Below are 22,836 nucleotides of genomic sequence, written 5' to 3' on the forward strand. Positions count from 1 at the left end.
TATACACACACAGTGTAATATACAGTATTATATAGTATTAATACAATTCTATATATGTATTATATAGTATTCATATACTATATTAAAAGTTTTTATCAAATTAGTTAATTCTGGCCAGGTGTGGTGGCTCATGCCTGTAATCCCAGCACTTTGGGAGGCTGAGGTGGGAGGATCACCTTAGTCAAGAGTTCAAGACCAGCCTGGCCAACATGGCAAAACCCTGTCTCTACTAAAAATACAAAATTTAGCCAGGCATGGTGGTGAACACCTGTAATCCCAGCTACTTGGGAGGCTGAGGCAGAAGAATTGCTTGAACCCAGTAGGTAGAGGTTGCAGTGAGTCAAGATCGTGCCACTGCACTCCAGCATGGGTGACAGAGCAAGACTCTGTCCCAAAAAAACAAACAAACAAACAAAAAAACAACCAACTAGTTAATTATTTACATCATTAACCTTATTTGTATTGCATAATACACTTCAAATCTTAATTTCTCCTCTTTGCTGGAAAACAGTAGTGTATATGGAGATAATATATTTTATTGCATTTAAAATAACTAATTTATAGGAGATGTAAATGTATCTTCACTTCTACAGTTTTCAAATAAGAAATTAGTAATATAGTTCAATAATATTTCCTTTTCAGGAAATAATTTATCATATATTTTTAATCATAATTTCTTACATTGTTTTAAATAATAACTCCTTACATTATAATATAATGTGTAGATATTAAGCAGATGTTCATGAAATGACAAACAGAAAAGGAATAAAAAGGCACAAATTTACAAAACAATGAGCTCAAGAAAGGAGTATGTATTAGGGCCAATATTAGCCTATTTATCACTTTTGTGCGAACTGGAATAAAATATCCTCTCTGCTGCATGGATGTGGCTCTACAGACACACAGCTGAGCCAGAGAAAATGAATTTCGTTTTAATCTTCAACTGTCACTTTGGCCTGGTGCTCTTGGGGAAGACACAACTTAATCTCCACTCATGGTGGCCCTGGCATAGAGGTTACATGCATAATGAAAATCTCACACAAATATGTATTGGAAACCAAAATTTGCAAGGCACCACTTTAGGCTCAATGGAGGGTACAGAGATGAGTAAGCCATGGTTCCTACATCATGGAATTTAGATTCTGGACAAAGACTAAAAGGTTAAGATATAGCTGGGCACAGGGGCTCACACCTGTAATCCCAGCACTTTGGGAGGCCGAGGTGGGCGGATCACGAGGTCAGGAGATCGAGACTATCCTGGCTAACATGGTGAAACCCCATCTCTACTGAAAATACAAAAAATTAGCCGGGCATGGTGGCAGGCGCCTGTAGTCTCAGCTACTTGGGAGGCTGAGGCAGGAGAATGGCGTGAACCCAGGATGTGGAGCTTTCAGTGAGCCAAGATTGAGCCACTGCACTCCAGCCTGGAGGACAGAGTGAGACACCATCTCAAAAAAAAAAAAATAAAAGGGGTTAGGATGGCAATGATAATCCCATCGGGGGTGTATACTTTAGAATTCCTATAATTTGTAAATAATGCATCTTTCAAACTTCATTGTTTGAAATTGTTGAAAATAACATCAGTGATTTATTTTTATTTATTTTTATTTATTTATTTATTTATTTTGAGACAGAGTCTCGCTCTGTTGCCCAGCCTGGAGTGCAGTGGCCGGATCTCAGCTCACTGCAAGCTCCGCCTCCCGGGTTTACGCCATTCTCCTGCCTCAGCCTCCAGAGTAGCTGCAACTACAGGCGCCGGCCACCTCGTCCGGCTAGTGTTTCGTATTTTTTAGTAGAGACGGGGTTTCACCGTGTTAGCCAGGATGGTCTCGATCTCCTGACCTTGTGATCTGCCCGTCTCGGCCCCCAAAGTGCTGAGATTACAGGCTTGAGCCACCGCGCCCGGCCCAACACCAGTGATTTTTATTAGTTGACATCAAGGAGTTTTAAGTATGTTGTCTTTCTTTGATCCTATGGCTCTGGGAAAGGCTGCACGAGCCTTAACCAGCCATTCACACATGGGAGGTGGGAGAATATGTATAAATGTGGTTAGGTATAATGGGGGTATGTATGTTGTCCATGATCTTTGGTTTCTTTTTCAATAAATGTATCTCTCAGGGCACCAGGTTTGCTTCCCTATGAACCTTTCACTATGGTGGCAGTAAAGATGCTCAAAGAAGAAGCCTCGGCAGATATGCAAGCGGACTTTCAGAGGGAGGCAGCCCTCATGGCAGAATTTGACAACCCTAACATTGTGAAGCTCTTAGGTATGAAAATACAAGTAAGGATATGCATTTCATCAGAAAACAGAGGATTTCCAAGTTTTTCTTCCCTTGTTTATGCTTTTTCCTTTTCTCCTTGATCAGTGAGACATTTCTGTTCCTTTTCAAAGTTAGCTTCTTCACCTTGGTCTATCCAAACCCTATAGAACATTCATGGCTTAATGGATTATCCCTCTTTAAATTCATCACTTCAATTTGTCTCTGTCTTTGCTGCCTCCTTACTATTTACAAAAATGTTTAAAATATCCCCATTGTAAAAATCTAATACTGCTTCTCTATCACAAAATGTATCAATATTGAAGAGTCTATATATTTTACTTGTTTATTTTGTTTCTCCTCTTTTTTCCCTAACTAGAATGTCATGAGCAGTGATTTGTATCTTTCTATTCATTGTTGAGTTCCAGTTTATTTCCAGATTCATAAATTCAACACAAATTTTACAAATATTTAGTTTGTATTAATTATACAGAAATGAATAAAACTTTCAAAAATCTGTGCTCTTGGCTGGGAGCAGTGGCTCAAGCCTGCAATCTCAGCACTTTGGGAGTCTGAGGCAGGTGGATCACTTGAGGTCAGGAGTTTGACACCAGCCTGACCAACATGGTGAAACCCCATCTCTACTAAAAATAGAAAAATTAGCTGGGTGTGGTGGTGTGGGCCTATAATCCCAGCTACTCAGGAGACTGAGGCACGAGAATCGCTTACACTGGGGAGGTGGAGGTTGACTACTCTGGCTGATGAGATCACGCCACTGCACTGCAGCCTGGGCGATAGAGCGAGATTCCATCTTTAAAAAAGAAAGAAAAAAAAATCTGTGCTCTCATAGAGCATACATTCACTCTATTGGAGGAGAGAGATAATAAAAATAAACACAAAAATATGGGATGCTGAATATTAAGTTCTAAAGACTTTTTAAAATGTTAAAGCAGAGAAGTTTTTGGAATGTGAGCTACAATGTTTGAAGTCTTCAGTGAAAATATTACATTTATATAAAGTCCTGGCAGAGGCAAGGGAATAACAGTGTGGATATCTTGGAAAAGAACATTCCAATAAGAATGAGAAGCATTTGCAAAGGTACTGTGGCAAAGGCAGATGTGGCATGCTTGAGGAATAGTGAGGAGATGAATGTGGCTGGAGCAGAGTGAAAGATGGGGAGAGTTATCAAAGGTGAGATCAGAGAAGTAATAGGGGAGGTGGGCAGGTCCTATCAGGCCTTATTAAAAACATTAGCTTTTAAGCTAAGTTGGGAAACAAGTGGAGAGTTTCAGCCAAGACATGACATGACACAACTCACATTTTTTCAGATCTTGTCTGGCTGTTTTCTTGAGCATTGCCTGAAAGGAAGCAATAAACTCAGGAAGACAGCAAACAGGTATTGCAATGATGCAGCAAGAGAAGATGGTGGAATGGACCAGGTGGTGGTAGTGAAGATCGTGAGAAGTGATTCTCATGTGTAATTTGAAAGTAGAGCCAAATAATTTGCTGACAGACCAAATCTGAGATGTGCAGAAAAGAGAAAAGTCAAACATAGTATCAAGGTATCTGGCTGTGCAGATGAGTGAATGGAGGTGGCGTTGGCTGAGTTGAGGAATACCCGGAGGAACAGGTTCTTTTAGTGGAGATAGTGGGAATTCATTTAAATATGTGGTTTTTGTCTGGGTATGGTGGCTCACGCCTATAATTTCAACACTTTGTGAGGCCAGGGTGGCCAGATCACCTGAGGTCAGGAATTCAAGACTAGCCTGGCCAACATGGTGAAACCCCATCTCTACTGAAAATACAAAAATTAGCCTGGCGTGGTGGCACACACTTGCAATCCCAGCTGCTTGGGACGCTGAGGCAGGAGAATTGCTTGAACTCAGGAGGCGGAGGTTGCAATGAACCAAGATTGTGCCATTGCACTCCAGCCTGGGTGACAGAGCAAGACTCCATCTGAAAAAAAAAAAAAAAGATGTGTTTTTTGGTGATGCCTATTCAACATCCACATGAAGTTAAGGAGGCATGTGGATACGGAGGCTTAGAGTTCAAAAAGGATGTTCTGGTTAGACATGAATCCAAGGCTATTGCAGTATATAGAGTATTTAAAGCCATGAGGTTGGGCAAGACACCTAAGTATGGAAAAAGCAAGCCAGAACAGAGAAGAGGTCCAAGGACCAAGGCCAGGAGCATTCCAGCATTTAGGATGAGAAAGAGGAGATGAACAAGAAAAACAAACTGAAAACGAGCAACCAGTGAAATAGAGTAAATCAAGAGAGTGTGGTGTCCTGGAAGTCAAATGAAGTTTTTTAAATAGGTGAAAGTGAGCGTGTCTTATGCATTAAGTCTAGTGAGAGAAGGACTATAAAGTGACCTTGAATTTGTAAATATGGAGGTTTATTGGTAACCCTGAGACGAGAAGTTTCTTAGGAATGTTGGGGGCAAGAGGAAATGTAAGTGAGCTCAAAAGAAGAGGAAGAGAAAATTTGGAGAAAAAGTGTAAACAACTTGTTTTGCTATAAAGGTGAACCAAGGAACATGGATAGAGCTGAAGGGGGCAGAAAGAGGCATGCTTCCTTTCATGTAGAAATAATAGCACATTTGTAAATTAATGAGAATGATCCAGTAAAGAGAAAAATTCATTATAGGGCTGGCAAATAGTGGAAGTAACATCTTTGAACAGTGAGAGGGAATGGAATCTTGACACTGTTGGATGGATTGGCCTTTGTTAAGAGAATGCTCAGATCAACCATAGTAATAAGAGAGTATTGACTGAAGATTGTAGACAGTCTCTTCTGACTGATTTAGTTTTCTGTGTGAGGTAGGAATCAAGATCTCATATTAGAGGTAGGAATGGGAGAAGAGTTGAAGATTTGAGGGAAGAGAAGAAATAAATCGTCATCTAAGAAAATCCATTTTTACATAAAATATAAAATGGACTAGAGAAAGACAGTATGATTGGCAAGAAAATTAAAAACTTACTTGAAATTAGAGATTACACGTTTAACATGAGACTGGTCAGCATGGTTGTGTATTCATCCAAATGCCACCAGATGGGCATAGACCCATTAATGAGGAATTAAATTTTAATTTAATTTTAATTAAGAATTTTAATTTTAACAAGAATTAGCATTTTGCCACACAAGTAAGTTGAAGTCAAATTGAGGCAAGTAAGAGGGGTGTATGCAAAGGAGTGATTATTATGATTGATCAAGGAACTTAAGTTGTTTAAGGAAGGAAGACAAAACGTGAAGAAAGTGAGGGATCATTAAAAGGGGGTAGGATCAATAGATTAAAAGTATCAGTTGGGTCAAAGGATTTTTTAGAGTTAGGGCACTCGAGGCAGTGAACTAGGGTGAAAAAGGGAGGAAGTGATGAACAAATAGAGTAACTGAAAATGAGATTATGGGAGGTATACAGATGTATGGAATGATAAGGTCAGGGGTATGACAATGAGAGTAATTAGCTGAAGTTGAGCAGAGGTCTAAGGAAAGAAGTAAAGTAATTTAGTGGTCAGGATATTGGAAGGAACCTAGATAAATATTAAAATCAAGAATTTCTATAGTAGTATCTTGAATACTTTCTGGCACATTGTAGGTACTCTATAAATATTTGTTCAATAAATGAGTAAAAGATATTCAGTACATAACAATTCATCTTGAAAATACTTCTTCCATTTCCTCAAATCCTAAACATTCATTTATTCATTCTTCATCACACAAAAATCTGAATCTGGTTTCTGCCCCCTACCCTCTTTATTTACTTTCTCAAATAGTATACATTTACTCATTAAACAAACATATATACATGTATATTTTCAAGATTATCAAGCAATTCCTATTTCAACTTTTCTTAAAATGTTGACTCTGTGTTCATATACAGTTTATAACATCCTGAATTCCTGAAATTGACTCAAACACAAACTATGTACAATTTTCAAATTATGATCACCACAGTAGCATGCTTATACATCAGTACTTGGAGTTTTCTCTCATTTTTATTGTCCAACAAGAACTGAAACTTATTTTGCCATTTGTTAAATGCTATATCTAAATTCCATTTCAATATCCAATGGACACAGGTTCTATTTTTTATCAAGTATACATAAACAGTAATCATTCATGCAAGTGATGCCACTAGTCTCATAGTTTCTTGGAAGTTAATCCCAATGATATAAGATGAAAACAGTGGAAGAAAGGGGAATTGGGAAACTCCATAAAATTCACTACTATCAATAAAAGAAATCTACTTTGTTTTATATATTTGAAATATCAGCCACTTACTGAACATGTTCGTATCTTAAAAATTGACTCCGGCCGGGCGCGGCGGCTCAAGCCTGTAATTCCAGCACTTTGGGAGGCGGAGATGGGTGGATCACGAGGTCAGGAGATGGAGACCATCCTGGCGAACACGGTGAAACCCCGTCTCTACTGAAAATACAAAAAACTAGCCGGGCGAGGTGGCGGGCGCCTGTAGTCCCAGCTACTCGGGAGGCTGAGGCAGGAGAATGGCATGAACCCGGGGGACGGAGCTTGCAGTGAGCTGAGATCCGGCCACTGCACTCCAGCCTGGGCGACAGAGGGGGACTCCGTCTCAAAAAAAAAAATTGACTCCCCTTTATTGAAATCCTAAAGTGTACAATGGTTTTGTAGTCATAAATTGGGAAAAAATGGTATAATTAAAGAAATATGTAGAATTTTCGAATGGGAGTAGGCATTAAATATTGTAGACTCTTACAGAATGTTCTGGCAGTGGAGCAAATAGTAGAACAATCAGGTGAGATTATTCATTGAAGATGTCATGCCAAAGTTTAAAGACATGGCTTGGGCTAGGCATGAGGTTTTCTTATGCCCGTCCATCTACCTATCCATCCTTAAATCTATCCATGCATCCACCTACCCATTAATTAATCCATCCACCCATCAACATATATTGAAAACCCATAGTGAGCCATGTTAGACCTGAGGTTACAAGGATGAATAAAACACAGTCTTCCTCTCAATAATTATTCCATTTTGAAGTCCCAACTAAGAGATGGTTTTGAGTAATTACAATATAGAAAACATTTCAAAGTCTTAAATAAATGTATATACATATATAATTAACTATAAATTATATCTATATACATGTATATATAATTGTTCATAATGATCACAAAGTAGAAATCTTTTATATAATATTTTCTTTATCAGAGTGGAAAATTTCATTAAATAAACTTAGAAATTTTTTCTATTTTTGAGAAAAATATTTTTCACTTTTTTCCAGTATAAGAAATTATTTTTAAATCAACTCAACCAACGTAACAATGGTAATGAGTTAGGTTGATGAGATAGGTAAGTCCCTGTTAACTAAAGATTATCCAGAAAGGATCCCATAGAGGAAATTTCTCAGTATTATCCAGTTGGTATTTCTTTATTTTTTCCCTTTAGTTTATATAAAGGTGCTAATTGAGGTCCTTGCAATTAAAATTTAATGCCAAAATAAATAAACCAAGATAGCAGTATTCCTCATTTCTCCTCTTTTTCAAACAGCTACTTTTAACTTTTGCCTGAAAAAAACCCAATAGATCTAATAATCTATTTTTAAGGTGATGTGAAATTATGCCCATCTTATCTAATACTCCAGGTTCTCCAGTTTCCCTCTGAAATATATCAAGACTTTAAGATTAGAAAATGATCTTCTGGCTTTAAATCTAAGACTTTATTTATATTAACATTTTTTGTAAAACCTAAATTTCAAAATGTTTTACTGCAGCAACTTAAATACTTCATCTAAGACACTTGAATTGTATTTGTTATTGTTTCCAAACTTGACACATCTTTCTTATTAACATCCTTCATAGAAGTAAACAGAAACAGACAGCAATCGTATTACATACTCAGAGCAAGCATCCATTCATAAATTAATTCACCAAACATTATGAGACATCTGCTCTGCCAGACACATGGTAGGTGTGGGGAATTTTTAAAGAAGAATAAGGTGCAATCTCTCCTTTCAAAGTGCTAAAATGTCGGGGAGAAACCTCAAATAGTCAAATGATTATAAAACAGGATGGTAGGTTCTCTGTGAAAGGATGATAGTAGGAAAATCTAACAGTTACTGGAAGGGTCAGGAGCTGAGGCACCCTAGGGAGAGTGATAAATAAACTGAATCTTAAAGGCAAAGAGAGATGTTTAGGCAGAGAAACAGGGTCATGGTTCAACTATAGTGTTGTCAACAAAAAACCAGGGCCTCCAGATTTCAGAGAGAAGAGCCACTCCAATGAACTGATACACCATGTACTTATATGCACCATGTACTTGATGTGCCATGTATGATGTACTTGCGACAAGTGCCCAGGACAACAGTGCTCTGCTGGAAGTCCTCAAAAACTTTAGCCAAGGGACAGAAACCCCACTAACCAGAGTGCATTTCCTAGCTGAGACTTCTTTTGTGTTGTGATTAAAAGGATGTAAATATTAAAAAACAAATATACTACAACAACAAAAAACAGGGCTTCATATGTTCTGACCTGGTTGTTTGCTTTTGGAGTACTCTTTCCATTGTTTCATTGTAGAAACTGAGACTAACAGAGGATGGTCTTTTGGTTCCAGGCGTGTGTGCTGTCGGGAAGCCAATGTGCCTGCTCTTTGAATACATGGCCTATGGTGACCTCAATGAGTTCCTCCGCAGCATGTCCCCTCACACCGTGTGCAGCCTCAGTCACAGTGACTTGTCTATGAGGGCTCAGGTCTCCAGCCCTGGACCCCCACCCCTCTCCTGTGCTGAGCAGCTTTGCATTGCCAGGCAAGTGGCAGCTGGTATGGCTTACCTCTCAGAACGTAAGTTTGTTCACCGAGATTTAGCCACCAGGAACTGCCTGGTGGGCGAGCACATGGTGGTAAAAATTGCTGACTTTGGCCTCTCCAGGAACATCTACTCAGCAGACTACTACAAAGCTAATGAAAACGACGCTATCCCTATCCGTTGGATGCCACCAGAGTCCATTTTTTATAACCGCTACACTACAGAGTCTGATGTGTGGGCCTACGGCGTGGTCCTCTGGGAGATCTTCTCCTATGGCCTGCAGCCCTACTACGGGATGGCCCATGAGGAGGTCATTTACTACGTGCGAGATGGCAACATCCTCTCCTGCCCTGAGAACTGCCCCGTGGAGCTGTACAATCTCATGCGTCTATGTTGGAGCAAGCTGCCTGCAGACAGACCCAGTTTCACCAGTATTCACCGAATTCTGGAACGCATGTGTGAGAGGGCAGAGGGAACTGTGAGTGTCTAAGGTTGAAGACGTTCAAATAAAATGCTGCAGTTTCCTCTCAGACTCTGTGAGCCAGGGGAATCCTACACCAGAGGCCCGACAAGACCCACATAGGAAAGAGTAAGAGTAGACATGAGTAGCATGTTGTTTGTTTCCCAGGGAGAGCAAAGACAGTGCAAAACCCATGTGGTAGACGGACCTGTTGAAGGCCAGTGACTGGAAGCACGGGCTAGGAAATGTGTCAGATAATGGAGACAACTATTTTTCTTTATGAAGTTTTGTAATACACACTGCACAGGGAAGAATGTCATCCTGTTCAGTTTCCAAATCAGCTGGTCACAGAGTAAAGCTCTGCTGTATTAAATTTTAATATGAAATGGGATTCAGAGCTTCATTTTTTAATCGAGTTAATTCCTGTCCATTGTGAAAGTAGCTTAATCTTCATATAAGACACTTAGGTGAAGTACAGAAAACTAAAAAGAAGGAAAAGCCACTCATTCTCCACCCAAAGATGAGTCTCAGTGTTTTGTTAAATCTTTCTTGCATTTAATGCATAATTTTATATTTGTTTGTATTCTGCAGAGTCGTGGGTATATTTTATTGATAGAGGGTTTCTAAGGAATGAAACAGCAAATCAGCAAGGCTGTGACTTTGAGTTCACTTTTCTGTCCTGTGTCCCTCCTTTTTTCCTTTCTGTGCACTTGTCATGAATTAAATCTGCTTATTTTATTCCTCCAGTTTCCTTGAAACAAGTTTTTGTATCTTACTGATTTACCTTTTCCTTTAAAAATTGTGTTGGTATTTTTCCCTTGCTTTAATCCTTATTTCTTCTTCTTTCTAGAACTTCTGTCCTTTTTTAGTTATTTAGCTATATTTTCCCTTTTATTTCATTCATATAATAAACACTCAGGCAGAAATAATAACATTTTAAATAACATTGTAGGTTGACATGTATATGCCTTTGCAAAGTATCACTATTTTTTTCTGCATTTGCCTTTGAAGCCACACATTTCAAAATTCTCACCTATTAATATTATTACTAGAGTCTATTTAAATCTCTTAAGCCATAATTTATAATATGGGATTTCAAAAGATACACTTGTGGCTCTGAGTTATTTCAAAACTGATATATCTGTGCATTCTGACATTTTATTCCTTTTAGAAACAAATTCAATTGGCTGTGGAATTAACTGATTTTGTTGTATTTCATGACTTTTTTTTTTAAAAAAAAAAAACCCCGGAAACCAAAATCCCGGAAGGTCAAAATTTTTCCTAAGGGAACCTCACACAATACATCTTTATCTAAGTCCATATATGATCTGAATTTATTTCCGATATAGCATGAAACCAAATTCTCCTGAAAATGAACAGGGAAGAGAAAATAACAGTTTACTCTATACCGGCTTATCCTAACTCAAACTAATTGGTAGTTAGGGTATTGGAGGAATGGTGTGAATTCTTGAAAGTAGATTTTCACTGTCTGCTGGAAAACTCTGCCTGAAATCCCCAAATCTGCCTCATGTAACAACTTGACATCTTTGACGGGAAACCTGCCATTTCTTATTCATAGTGCCTCCAGGCAACCAAGACAAAAATGTAGAAATTTTCCTCAATTTTGCCCTCTCTTTCATCCTCAATTTTCTTTTAGTTTCACTTCCTAAAATCCTCCTGCTGACATTCTCTTCCCTTCAACCCAAGAGCCGACGACTGAACCTCCACTGTTGTCCACCTGTCTATTATCTGGCCTTCCTCTCATTCCAGGCCTGAATAGATTCTATAGGATACAATGACAGTAAGGCGGTCCTTAATCACAGTTCTGGTTCACAAATAGCGAGGTCAGCATTTAGGACTGAGACCTAGAGAAGTGCTTCAGATAAAAATCATGATTCTAAGTCCAAAATTGATACTGTCATCCAAAGGACTGAATGAAGAATAAAGTTGCAGTGTGTGTCCAAAACAGAAAGTCAGATGCCAATAAAGCAGAAAAGTTGGAGAGGGCCACCAGCAAGTCTAGAACTTTAGCATAGATATCCATGGCTTATTTTAGATGGTTCATGCATGCTCTGCAAAATTCAGAGACAGCTTCGGGTTTTCCCTGCTGATAAAGTTTTGTTGTGAAAGACAGACATAGAAATCAGGCTGACAGGAAATAGAGTAACAATAATCATAAAAATTGTAGTATCAGCTAGCATTTATTGAAATCTTACCATGTGGATTCTGAGGCCTTTAAATATATGAACTTAAACCTCACAACATCCCTGTAATGTTGGTACTATCATTATATACATTTTAGTTTTGCTTTATTTGGTTTTGTTTTGTTTTTGAGACAGAGTCTCGCTTTGTCTCCCAGGCTGGAGTGCAGTGGCATGACCTCGGCTCACTGCAGGCTCCACCTCCAACGGTCACAGAGAGATTGTGCAACTGGCCCAAGCACACACAGTAACAGAGCCTACTTTTTGACCAAAAAAGGCCAAATTCTCAACCACCACATTGTGGAGCCTCTGTACATTATAGAAGCAATAACTGAACCTCAGTAACTCTGTGGACGTGCTTTGAATTTGCATGTAGTTTCAAGCACACATTATATCTTTTATTCTGTTAACTTCCTAAGCCTTTTTAATGAGTGGCAAAAAAGCATACTTTAACATTATCAAGTTAATCAAAACATCTAATAGGTGACATGCTTATTTTTTCATGAGTTCTAATTGCATTTTCAAGTTAAGATCACTAACTTATTCGTAAGTGCTTGGTCTAATGTTCTGAATCACAGGAATATAGATGCATTATTCACCAATATTGTTTTCTTTTTTAAATAAAGTATTTTTTCATGGTAGAATCATCATATAAATTCAAAAAGGTAGACAAAAAAGAGACACTCACAGTGTCACTGTTACCAAGTGCCAGGACAGACATCAGTAAGGCACCAGCAGTCATTTTTAGTGGTCAAATGCCAAACATGGTAAGATACCAGAGTATTTTTCACATGACATCCAAAAACATATTCTCTGCTATTGTGGGGGAGCAGAAAAAGAACACTTTCTTTTCATTTTATATTATATTACAAACCTGTTCCATGTCATTAAATATTCTTCTAAAAATCCAATTTAATTTTGGAGTAATATTCTATTTTATTCATATGCTGTAATTCAGCTAATCAATCTTGTATTTTTGAACATTTAGGTTTTTTCCAATTTTCATCATTATAAAAAATGCTGTAATTAACATCCTTATTTGTGCATGTCCACATTTCTTTTTATGAAAATTCAGAGAAAGGAAATGTCTGGACCAAATGGCATGTACAATATTAACACTTTTGTTATGTGGTTTCATATTCTGCAGAAATATTACTCCCACTTCTGTACAAGAGATCTCATAGCCCTAAACATTTGCTTTCATAGATAATTAATTTTCTATTTTTTAGAAATCTTTTGTCTCTTTGGTTATAGAAAAAGATAACCTCTTTTTAATTTTATTTTTTAAATTACTAGTCAGGTTGAATTTTTCTTGTTCCTAGGTCATTAACAATTTTTATTTTGGCAATTGTCTACAGCCCATTTTTCTACTGTGTTCATTTTCTATTGACTTGTGGGATTTATCTTGTAAAAAGCATATTAAGCCTTTTTCATACTTTACACAAGAGATCACATATACTTACTTTACCTTAAAATAACATTTGCTTATTTTCATGTAAAAGCAATATGTTTGAAAAGAAAAATAATATGTAATAATATACAATATATAATGTATAATCATAGTAAACAATAATAAAAATGAAAAAACATCAACCATTGGTAATTAACATTAACATCATAATAAATATTCTTCCAGCCTTTTTCAGATAGATAGGTAGGTAGGTAGGTTGGTAGGTAAATAGATAGATGCTAGATAGATAGATAATTTAAACAAAAACAAGATCATGCTGTTACATTACTTCAAGCCTTGCTTTTATCACTTAATATGTCTTAAATATCTTCTACATGAACAAGTATGCATGTGCAACATTAATTTTGAAGGTTGAATAGTATTATACAGATTTATCATAATTCACATAACTATTATTTTACTGTTAGACATTTGGTTTATTTCTATTTTCCATTATAAAATATAATGTTTTGATCACCCTGTTGCTAAATTTTGAAAGCATTTATTTTAAGTGATTTCTTTAGCTATAAATCCTAGAAGTGAAATTTCTAGATCAAAGGATAAATGCACTTTTAATACTTTTTAATATATTAAAAAATTGCCTTCCTGAATTATTTTATTAATAGGTACCTCTCCTAGTCAGATAAGAGAGCCCATTTATTTCAACCTCACCAATACTCAGTATAACATTTTAATCATTGCCAATATAATAGCCAACAGCTTAAAGTTCTTTCATAACTTACACTTACATTTCTTTAAATACTGATGAAATTGAACATTTTGTAATGTTTTGAGGATACTTGATTGGTGATTTTCCTCCTACTATTATTTTCCTATTGGGTATATCTTTTTCTTGTTGCTTTGTAAGAGCACTTTATATATTAAGGAGTTAAATTTTGTGATACAATGTTTCAACTACTTTTATCATGTTAAAAATATAGACTTCTAGTTATCTTTTATTATAGGTTTTATCAATCAGAAAAGAACATTGACTTCTCTGTCCATTCGGATAATTGTGGCTTTTTTCCCTAATTGATTTGTTAATATGTACAATTGTATGCATTTATTTCCTAATATAGAGATATCTTTGTCTTCCAGGAATAAACTTTTTGGGTGAATCACATCAATCTTTTACTTAACTACCAAATTTATTAACATATATTTGCATCGGTATTAATAAGTTCATAAAATTAAAAGTTTATTATTTTCTTCTCTGTTAGAGTTTTGTATTGGCATTAGCATTTGTATTAACATTGTATTAGGAAAAACTCAGGAGTTTTTCCTCTATAATCTTGGTTAGTTTATTTTTAAATAATTGCTATTTATGAAAGTAATATGTAAAAATGTTGTTTAAAAAAACTCACAAGAGGGTACAAATAAAAAAAAAAATAAAAGTTCCCTTCTTCCTTTTTATCTCTAGTCCCAGCCTAAGTGCTAACCACTTCACCCATTTGTAGTGTTAGTTCTTCTGGTGATTACCAGTGCAATTCTAACAAATAGATTTGCATTTCTCCTTCTGAATTGATCAATTTTTTTAAAATATGCATCACTCTTACTCAAACTCCCTTTTCTTTTCCTGAGATATGTTAACTTCTAACATTATAGTGTATATCATAACTTTCACAAATATTTCTAAATAAAGGTTACCTACTGATTCTGGATTATGCTAGATAAAATTAGAGCTTCAAATTTCCCTCCATCACTTCTCCCTGCCCTCTACTCTCACCATGAGTCAACTATGCACCTATTTCTATGCTGTCAACTATATGTTCATTTCTATGAATCTGTAATATTTGCATTTTGTTCTGCAACAAATCAAGATTTAGGTGCTTTGACTAGGTTGATTCTAAACATCAAAAAACAAAAATAAAATATCTGCAATTATGTGGTCATGTATGCATTGCCAAATAATGGTATTTCATTATTTTGATAAGATACATTTGATATACATTAATTCTTATTTTCTCTATTTTATGGAGTGAATATTTTAAAAATCACAAAAGTTTTACATTCATTTCTCTTCCTAACATTGTTTTATTGTTCCTCTTTCTGCTGCCTCTCTTCTTTCATGCCTTTTTTTTCTGAAAATTATTTTGATGATTTTTTTTATCTACCACACATAATTACAAATGAAGAGTTGCTCTGGTTAGTACTGGTAGCAGGAGTGGGGCCCCTATGCTGTTTTGTTGGTATATTCACCCAGCGTGACCTCTTTTCCATGGGATGGCTACCTCTGGGCTCTGGGGCTCATGAGGAAGTATAGGCAGCCTGAGTCAGAACGCCCACAGTTCCAAAGTGATGAAAGACTGTGCTCTGAGATACAATATTTTGACGTATTTCACTCCCAGGGAGAGCTACTTGCTATTCTTTCACTGTTTCCCTTACCCAAAACAGTATGATGTTCTCCCCATTTTCTGTATTGCCTCCCACCCAGGACCCTTCAAACTCACACCAAGGACCTTTCTCAGGCAAATTGATCTATTCAAATAGCAGTTCACGGGAATAGACATGAGGCCTCTTGGTCCACCTGCTCTATACACAATCTTCTAGTCGACCATCCTGATTGACAACCCACAGCCCATCCCTGTCTCAGTATTTGCTGACTCTGAGCATGGAGACTTTAGACATGTGAAATCACGTCTCCCCTCCCCTGACACTTGGCTTGTGTGTATTGCAAAAGCTGCAATTTACTTTTTCCTGCACCTTGTCTTATCCATGGATAAGAACACTAAGATAGTTTCCACTTTTCAAATATTTGTCAAAGTGATGGCACTTGGATTGGCTTCAGCATGTACATAGATTGATTCTTATTCATATACATTTACTGTCATATTGGTGAAATCTTGAGGGGAAAAGAAAAGGTTCTGACTACCATGTTCATCAAGAGACCTCTCTGGAATAGTTGAAATAGTTCAGGAGTTACCGGTTCACTCCTTCTTTGTCTTGTTTGTCTCCAGACTTCTTTTTTCCCTCTTTTTCTGTTTCTTAATGTTGGAACAAACCACACCTCGATCCTTGGATGACATCTCCCTTTTATCTATATTCATCCCTAGTGATCTCTTCTGGTTGCAAGGCTATAAATGCCACCTGTATGCTGAGATTTTTTTTATTTTTAGCTCAAACCTCTCTCCTCAACTTTACACTCACATTTCTAACTGTATATTATGGATGATAACTTTAGATTCTCCGCCCCGGGACTAGGCTTTCTGCTTGATCTAGGAGCAAAGCTGAAAACTACGGAGCTTGGTGTTGCCTTCATACCCAGGAGAAGTCTCAGAGCCTCTCCAATGCACATGCACACTTGCAGTGTCCTAGTGCTGCTGACTTACGTACTTATTCTAAAGAGGGTAGATTGTATCCATTTTAATAGCTTTCAATACCCTCGCCCATTCCCATTACAGCTGGTAGAAATTCCCCAGCTGCAAATGGGTTGCATTTATCTGTTACCCATTCCTGATTTGCAGCATGATTGGCTGTTTCCTTTTCTGCATGGTCTATGTGTCACTCCATCAGAATTCGGGAGAGGAGAACTCGATATGGTGCTCATTCCATCATTTTAACCGAAGTGTTCTTTATTATGAAGAGGCCATATCTCTGTTACAGTGGACTCAAAGCTTTATAGCAAGCGTATTTCAGGTAACTATTCTTTTACTTGTTTCAGATCTATTTACGTAGCACAGCCAGCAAGACAGAACACTTACAAGCCTTTATTTTGGTATAGATCACCAGAGAAACCACTCACCACTCGCACATGGCCTTCAGTACTGGGTCATTACATATTGGAAGGTCAGAAACTACATCAACAGGAAAGACCCATAGGTGTGGGGACCTGATATATTTGCCAGTACATTTCTTATCATTATAAACAAAGATTTATGTGTCTAGATGTTTACCTTGCCTTCTAAGAGGTCATATCATCTGAATGAAGCAAAATCAAGGTAAGGCTTTATGTGTAAGCTGTTACATGTCTTCTTTATAGAATCCCTCTTAATTAAAAACTTCTAAGAGATCCAACAGGGTTAGTTTTTCTTACAACTTTCATCATCAGACCTGTAATTATGCAACTGGCCAGCACTGCTCTTTCAAACCACAGTCTCTGGAAAGTACACACCGTATATAGAATTTTGCCCATAAGAAGAGAAACCACCTGTAGTATCTAAGGTTATGTCAGAGAGATGTTAACCACAAAAAACCCAGACTTAGATACACACTATCATTTTCTGGGTGTGTTCTTTACCCTTTAGAGCTGTGATTAAAATTAGAAGTGTTGGCATGACACTGCTTTCTGACTTTCATTTTTAGCCATGTTAGTGTTGCTCCTTCTTATTTCAATTGATGTTTTACTGCAGTATGGACAAAACATAATTTAAAGTCACCTCCACTTCTGCTATCTTGATTTTTAAAATTATTGGGATGCATTATATTTAAGAATCTTAAAAAAGTCCATTAGTATTATGTATTTATCTTCTCTTCATTTAAGTCACTTTCTGACTCAGATCACCTTCTCAGGAGACTCTCAGCATCATTATATCTGACATCACTCAGTTGCCTTGTTTATGGCAACCTAAAAAAGCAGCCACCCTAATTTCAGCCCATTCCCAGAGTACCCTTACAAGTAACAGGCAATAAGGAATAAACTGATCGAAGATGAGAGAAAGACTTACAGAGGAGTGACACTGAGAGAGCAAAAAAACCACAAATAAATTTCATTTCTAAGAACAAAGCAAGATGACCAGGAAATGCCTCAGGAAACACTTTTTTTTTTTTGGAGGAAGAGGGTATGATATTCCTTTTTTTTTTTTTTTTTTTTTCCAACTTTCATTCTAGATTCAGGGAGTACATGGGCGAGTATGTTATGTGGACATATTGTGTAATGCTGATGTTTGCAGTACAACTAAACCTGTCACCCAGGTTGTGAGCATAGTACCCAACAGATAGCTTTTCAACCCTTGCCTCCCTTTTTCAAAGACCTGCCCCTTCTTGTATTCCCCAGTGTCTTCTGTTCCCATCTTTATGTCCACGTGTACTCAATGTTTAACTCTCACTTATACTTGAGGACATTTAGTATTTACTTTTCTGTTTCTGTGTCCATTTTGCTGCAAAGGACATAATTTTGTTCTTTTATGACTGCATAGTATTCCATGGTGTATATGTATCACATTTACTTTATCCAATCAACCATTGATAGGCAACTGTGTTGATTCCATGTCATTGCTATTGTGGATAGTGCTGCAATGAACATATGGGTACAATGTGTCTTTTGGTAGAATGATTGACTTTCCTTTAAGTGTATACCAAAGGAAATGGGATTCCTGTATCAAATGGTAGATCAACTTTCATTCATTTCTCATCAATTTCTCAAATAATTTCTCAATTATTTGAGAAGTCAAGGAGACACAATTTTGTTTTTGTTTGTTTGTTTTGTTTTATTTTCTTGAGACACAGTCTCACTCTGTTGCCTGGGCTGGAGCACAGTAGCGTGATCTCGGCTCACCACAACTCCGCCTCCCAGGTTCAAGCAATTAGAAGACACAATTTTTAAGACATTTTAAAATAACAAACCCCAAATATTTTAGGGAAAACATCTTTATCTCTGTTTCTATAACTGTCAATCTGTTTCTAATAAGCTTTACAAAGCTATATGAAACTAGTTTTTAATTTTTGTATACTTGAGACAATTTTAGAAGAAAGTAGGTATCTACTCATCCAATTTCAGAGAACTCTGAGAAAATTTAGTTATTCTTATGAAAGATCTATTTTCTTATTGCAGTAACTGTGAATTTATCTGGCACTTGCCCAAACTTAGCGTTAACAGGTAATTCATTATATTTATAACATAACCAACAAGACGATTCCAGAACAACACAGCCCTAAAGGAAAAACCATTATTTAAGATAAATATTCTACACTTAGATTCTACACTTCAAAACTCTACACTTAGATTTTTTTTCTAAGATTGTTGTTTGTTATTTACTTACCTAACAACTTTCCATTAACAATAAATTTAGAATGTTTTTTATATTTAAATATCAACATGTGCATTATTTTGGTGATGACATAATAAATCATTAGATGTTGCATACTTGTTATCAAGTGTATATAGATGCTGCATAAGTGTTATCAAGACAGGCAGCAGATGGAGTGTTGAAATATATGGACTCAGCCCTGAATCCATATATTTCAACACTCCATCTGCTGCCTGTCAAATCCTAGCAATTTACTTAATCCCTTTGTGCTCAATTTTCCTCATTTATAAAATGAGAATAAGAATAGCACCAAGCTCATAGGTTATTGGAAAGATTAAATGATTTAATATGTAGAAAAGGCTTAGAAAGGTACTTAATACACAGTAAATACTACCAAGGATTTTGCTAATATAATTGTGTCTAATGTTTTGCAATTATATAGAAAACTGGCATACTATAGCTAAATCATTACACAGATCTTTTTTTTTTTTTTTTTTTTTGAGACGGAGTCTCGCTCTGTCTCCTGGGCTGGAGTGCAATGGCCAGATCTCAGCTCACTGCAAGCTCCGCCTCCCAGGTTTACGCCATTCTCCTGCCTCAGCCTCCAGAGTAGCTGGGACTACAGGCGCCCGCCACCTCGCCCGGCTAGTTTTTTGTATTCTTTAGTAGAGACGGGGTTTCACCGTGTTAGCCAGGATGGTCTTGATCTCCTGACCTTGTGATTCGCCCGTCTCGGCCTCCCAAAGTGCTGGGATTACAGGCTTGAGCCACCGCGCCCGGCCACAGATCTTTTTACTATTTCCTACAGATACAGTAATAGAACTAACATAATTAGGTGAGACGCAATAAACCTTTTTAGGAATTTTAATATATGTTACAAAATTACCCTCCAGAAATCTTGCAACAATTTACACAACCAATAGCCATGTTTGAAAGTGCCTACTTCTGATACTTCAGCTAATTTAGCATATCATCAGATTTAATTCTTAGCCAGTTTGATAACTGAGAAGCTTTAGCTCCCTGCTTACATTTGGTTTTTCTTTTAAATTCTTGCAAATATTGTTTGTTTTTCAGAATTTTTACCAGCTTTTTTGGGGCATTTTGTGAATTGTCAAGTATGTTCTACTGTTTGTCTTCTACTGATTGTCCTCAACATGGAACAGTATAGTTTTTCTTGGGAATCCTGTTAGAATGTATGTTCTAGATCTGCCCTTCATATTTATTTATCTTTAGCTTCATTGTGTAAGTTTTGTATCAATTTCTTCTGAGAGAGGTAAATGTCTTAATCTGAGTTTGTAATTTGTTACATCTCCTATCTGCTTTTTACTGTTTTCATTGCATTATTTTTTATTTAATTATTTTAAATAATAATACATTCACTTGGGTCAACATTCGAAGACAGTAGACTTCTACTTATAGGAAGAGGGGGTGTATGTGCTTTTTCCTCTTCCTTCCACTAAATACAACTAAAAACTCAAACATCATATAGAAAACCAATATAAGACTGAAAAGTGGAGAGAAGTAGACAGTCCATCTAGGAAGAAGACAGAGTCAAGGAATGACATTCTGGTGAGCTTTCTAGGTTTTGTTTGGGCCTCAGTTATCTCAGACTTGAAGCTTAAGAAGCCAGCAACACAGAAACGCCAGTGGGCATATACCAGAAACAAAAACAAAAACAAAACAAACAAAAAAATGCCCCAACTAAAGCCTGCTATCTTTAGACAAAACACCAGGAAAAGGGCATCTAGCAAGACAGAAACCTTTTAGAAGATAATTGCTCTCTTCTAGCCAAACACCATGCGCGCACACACACACACACACACACACACACACACACACAAAACAAACAAAAAAAAAACCGGCCTCACCTCCACCCACGCCAGCAAAGACCGAGTAGGCATCCTAGACTTCTCCCTCACCAGGTGTAATAAGGGGCTCAAACTTCCCACAGGTGTGAGTCAGAAAAGTTCTCTTCCACAACTCAGACTTTCATGCCTCTGAGCTCTAAATATGTGTAGAGGAAATATTTAAGGCAATGTATTATAAACATAGGAGGCTAAAGTGATATAAAAGGAGGTCCTTTCTACACTTTGTTTGAACTGGTAAAATGTCGACACTAGTAACTGTGATAAGTTACATACATACTGTATAATGCCATATAATGGAATCCCTAGAGCAACCATAACAAAAAAATAAGATATACTTCAAGATATACAAAAAGATATACTTCAAAACACTATTGGCCAGGTGCGGTGGCTCACACCTGTAATTTCAGCACTTTGGGAGGCCGAGGCAGGTGGAGCACCTGAGGTTAGGAGTTCGATACCAACCTGGCCAACATGGCAAAACCCTGTCTCTACTAAAAATACAAAAATTAGCTGGGTGTGGTGGCTCATGCCTCCCAGATACCTGGGAGGCTGAGGCAGGAGAAAAGCTTGAACTCAGGAGGCAGAATTTGCAATGAGCCAAGATCACACCACTGCACTCCAGCCTGGGTGACAGAGCAAGACTATGTCTCAAAAACAAACAAACAAACAAACAAAACCCACTATAGAAATATCAAGACTGAATTCTAAGAAATGTTCAAGTAACCCACAGGAAGGCAAGAACAAGAAAACAGGAAAAAAAAAAAAAAAGCAAAACACAGAGCAAATAAAGAGCAACAAATAAAATGGCAGACTTAAGCCTTGACATAGTAATAATTACATTAAGTATAATTATCATAGAATTTTCAATGTTTAGATGGGCTTCCAGTCCAAGATGGAGAGAGCGCATGTGTTTGTCTCACCACCTGGGGTCTCAATGGACTACAGATTTGGATAAATTTCTGCAAGATGGAAAACACATGGTATCATGCTAACAGTAAACAAAAGAGTGATACAATAGAGATAGAAACCATCTGTTTGGTTCTACCCTTGAGAGGCTAATTAGAGACGATTTCACTAGCTCTACTAACTAAAATACTATCACCTGGCAGGAAGCAGTGGGGGTTGCGGGGAGGGGCGGGGGTGAACTCCAAATAGATGATTACCTTTCTGGTGTCAGTGCCTGGGCCATACCCCTCACTCCTAACAACAATTCTTCTTATCAGTTTCCTTCCTTAAAATCTTCCATTAATTTTTTATTCATTCGTTTGACCAATACTTAGTGATTAGCTACTAACTAGGCACTGTCACAGATGCTGGGGAAATACTAGTGAACAAGATAGACAAGTCTGATTTGGGGGAGTTTTAATTCTACTAACGAACAAATAATAAATATGAAAACAAAAATATAAACAGATCATTTTAAATAGTAGTGAGTTCTATGAAGGCAGAGACATTACAGGAATTAGTGCATACCCTTCCACCTGCTCATCACAAATAAATTTATTAGTAATTGCACTGCTACAACATTCCAAAGGCTGTTGAAATTCCACCTCTCCAAGGGCTGGAGTTCTCATTGCTATCAGCAAATGATCTGACTCCAGAATCCCAAACTTAGGGTATGCTTCCTAGGACTACTCTTAGAATACAGGGTTAGGTCATGTATTAATCCATTCTCATGCTGCTAATAAAGACATACCCAAGGCTGGGTAATTTATAAAGGAAAGAGATTTAATTGACTCACCGTTCAGCACTGCTGGGGAGGCTTGAGGAAACTTACAAACATGGCAGAAGGGGAAGCAAGCATGTCCTTCTTCACATGGTGGCAACAAGAAGTACTGAGCAAAAGG

The 22,836-nt window shown here is 37.1% G+C and overlaps 1 protein-coding gene across 3 annotated transcripts in view; it reads left to right on the forward strand.

Moving 5' to 3' along the window:
* Positions 1-9,544, forward strand: part of MUSK (muscle, skeletal, receptor tyrosine kinase) — a 132,241-nt gene extending 122,697 nt beyond the window's left edge. For all 3 annotated transcript variants that reach the window (XM_011954607.1, XM_011954606.1, XM_011954609.1), the window contains 2 exons: positions 2,119-2,267; positions 8,852-9,544. In XM_011954607.1, coding sequence (XP_011809997.1) covers positions 2,119-2,267; positions 8,852-9,534 — 832 coding nt within the window. In that variant the 3' untranslated portion in view covers positions 9,535-9,544. The remainder of the gene's footprint in view (positions 1-2,118; positions 2,268-8,851) is intronic.
* The last annotated feature ends 13,292 nt before the right edge of the window (positions 9,545-22,836 follow it).

Source organism: Colobus angolensis, unplaced genomic scaffold (assembly GCF_000951035.1).
Source record: "Colobus angolensis palliatus isolate OR3802 unplaced genomic scaffold, Cang.pa_1.0 Scaffold386, whole genome shotgun sequence".
Taxonomy (NCBI): Eukaryota; Metazoa; Chordata; class Mammalia; order Primates; family Cercopithecidae; genus Colobus; species Colobus angolensis.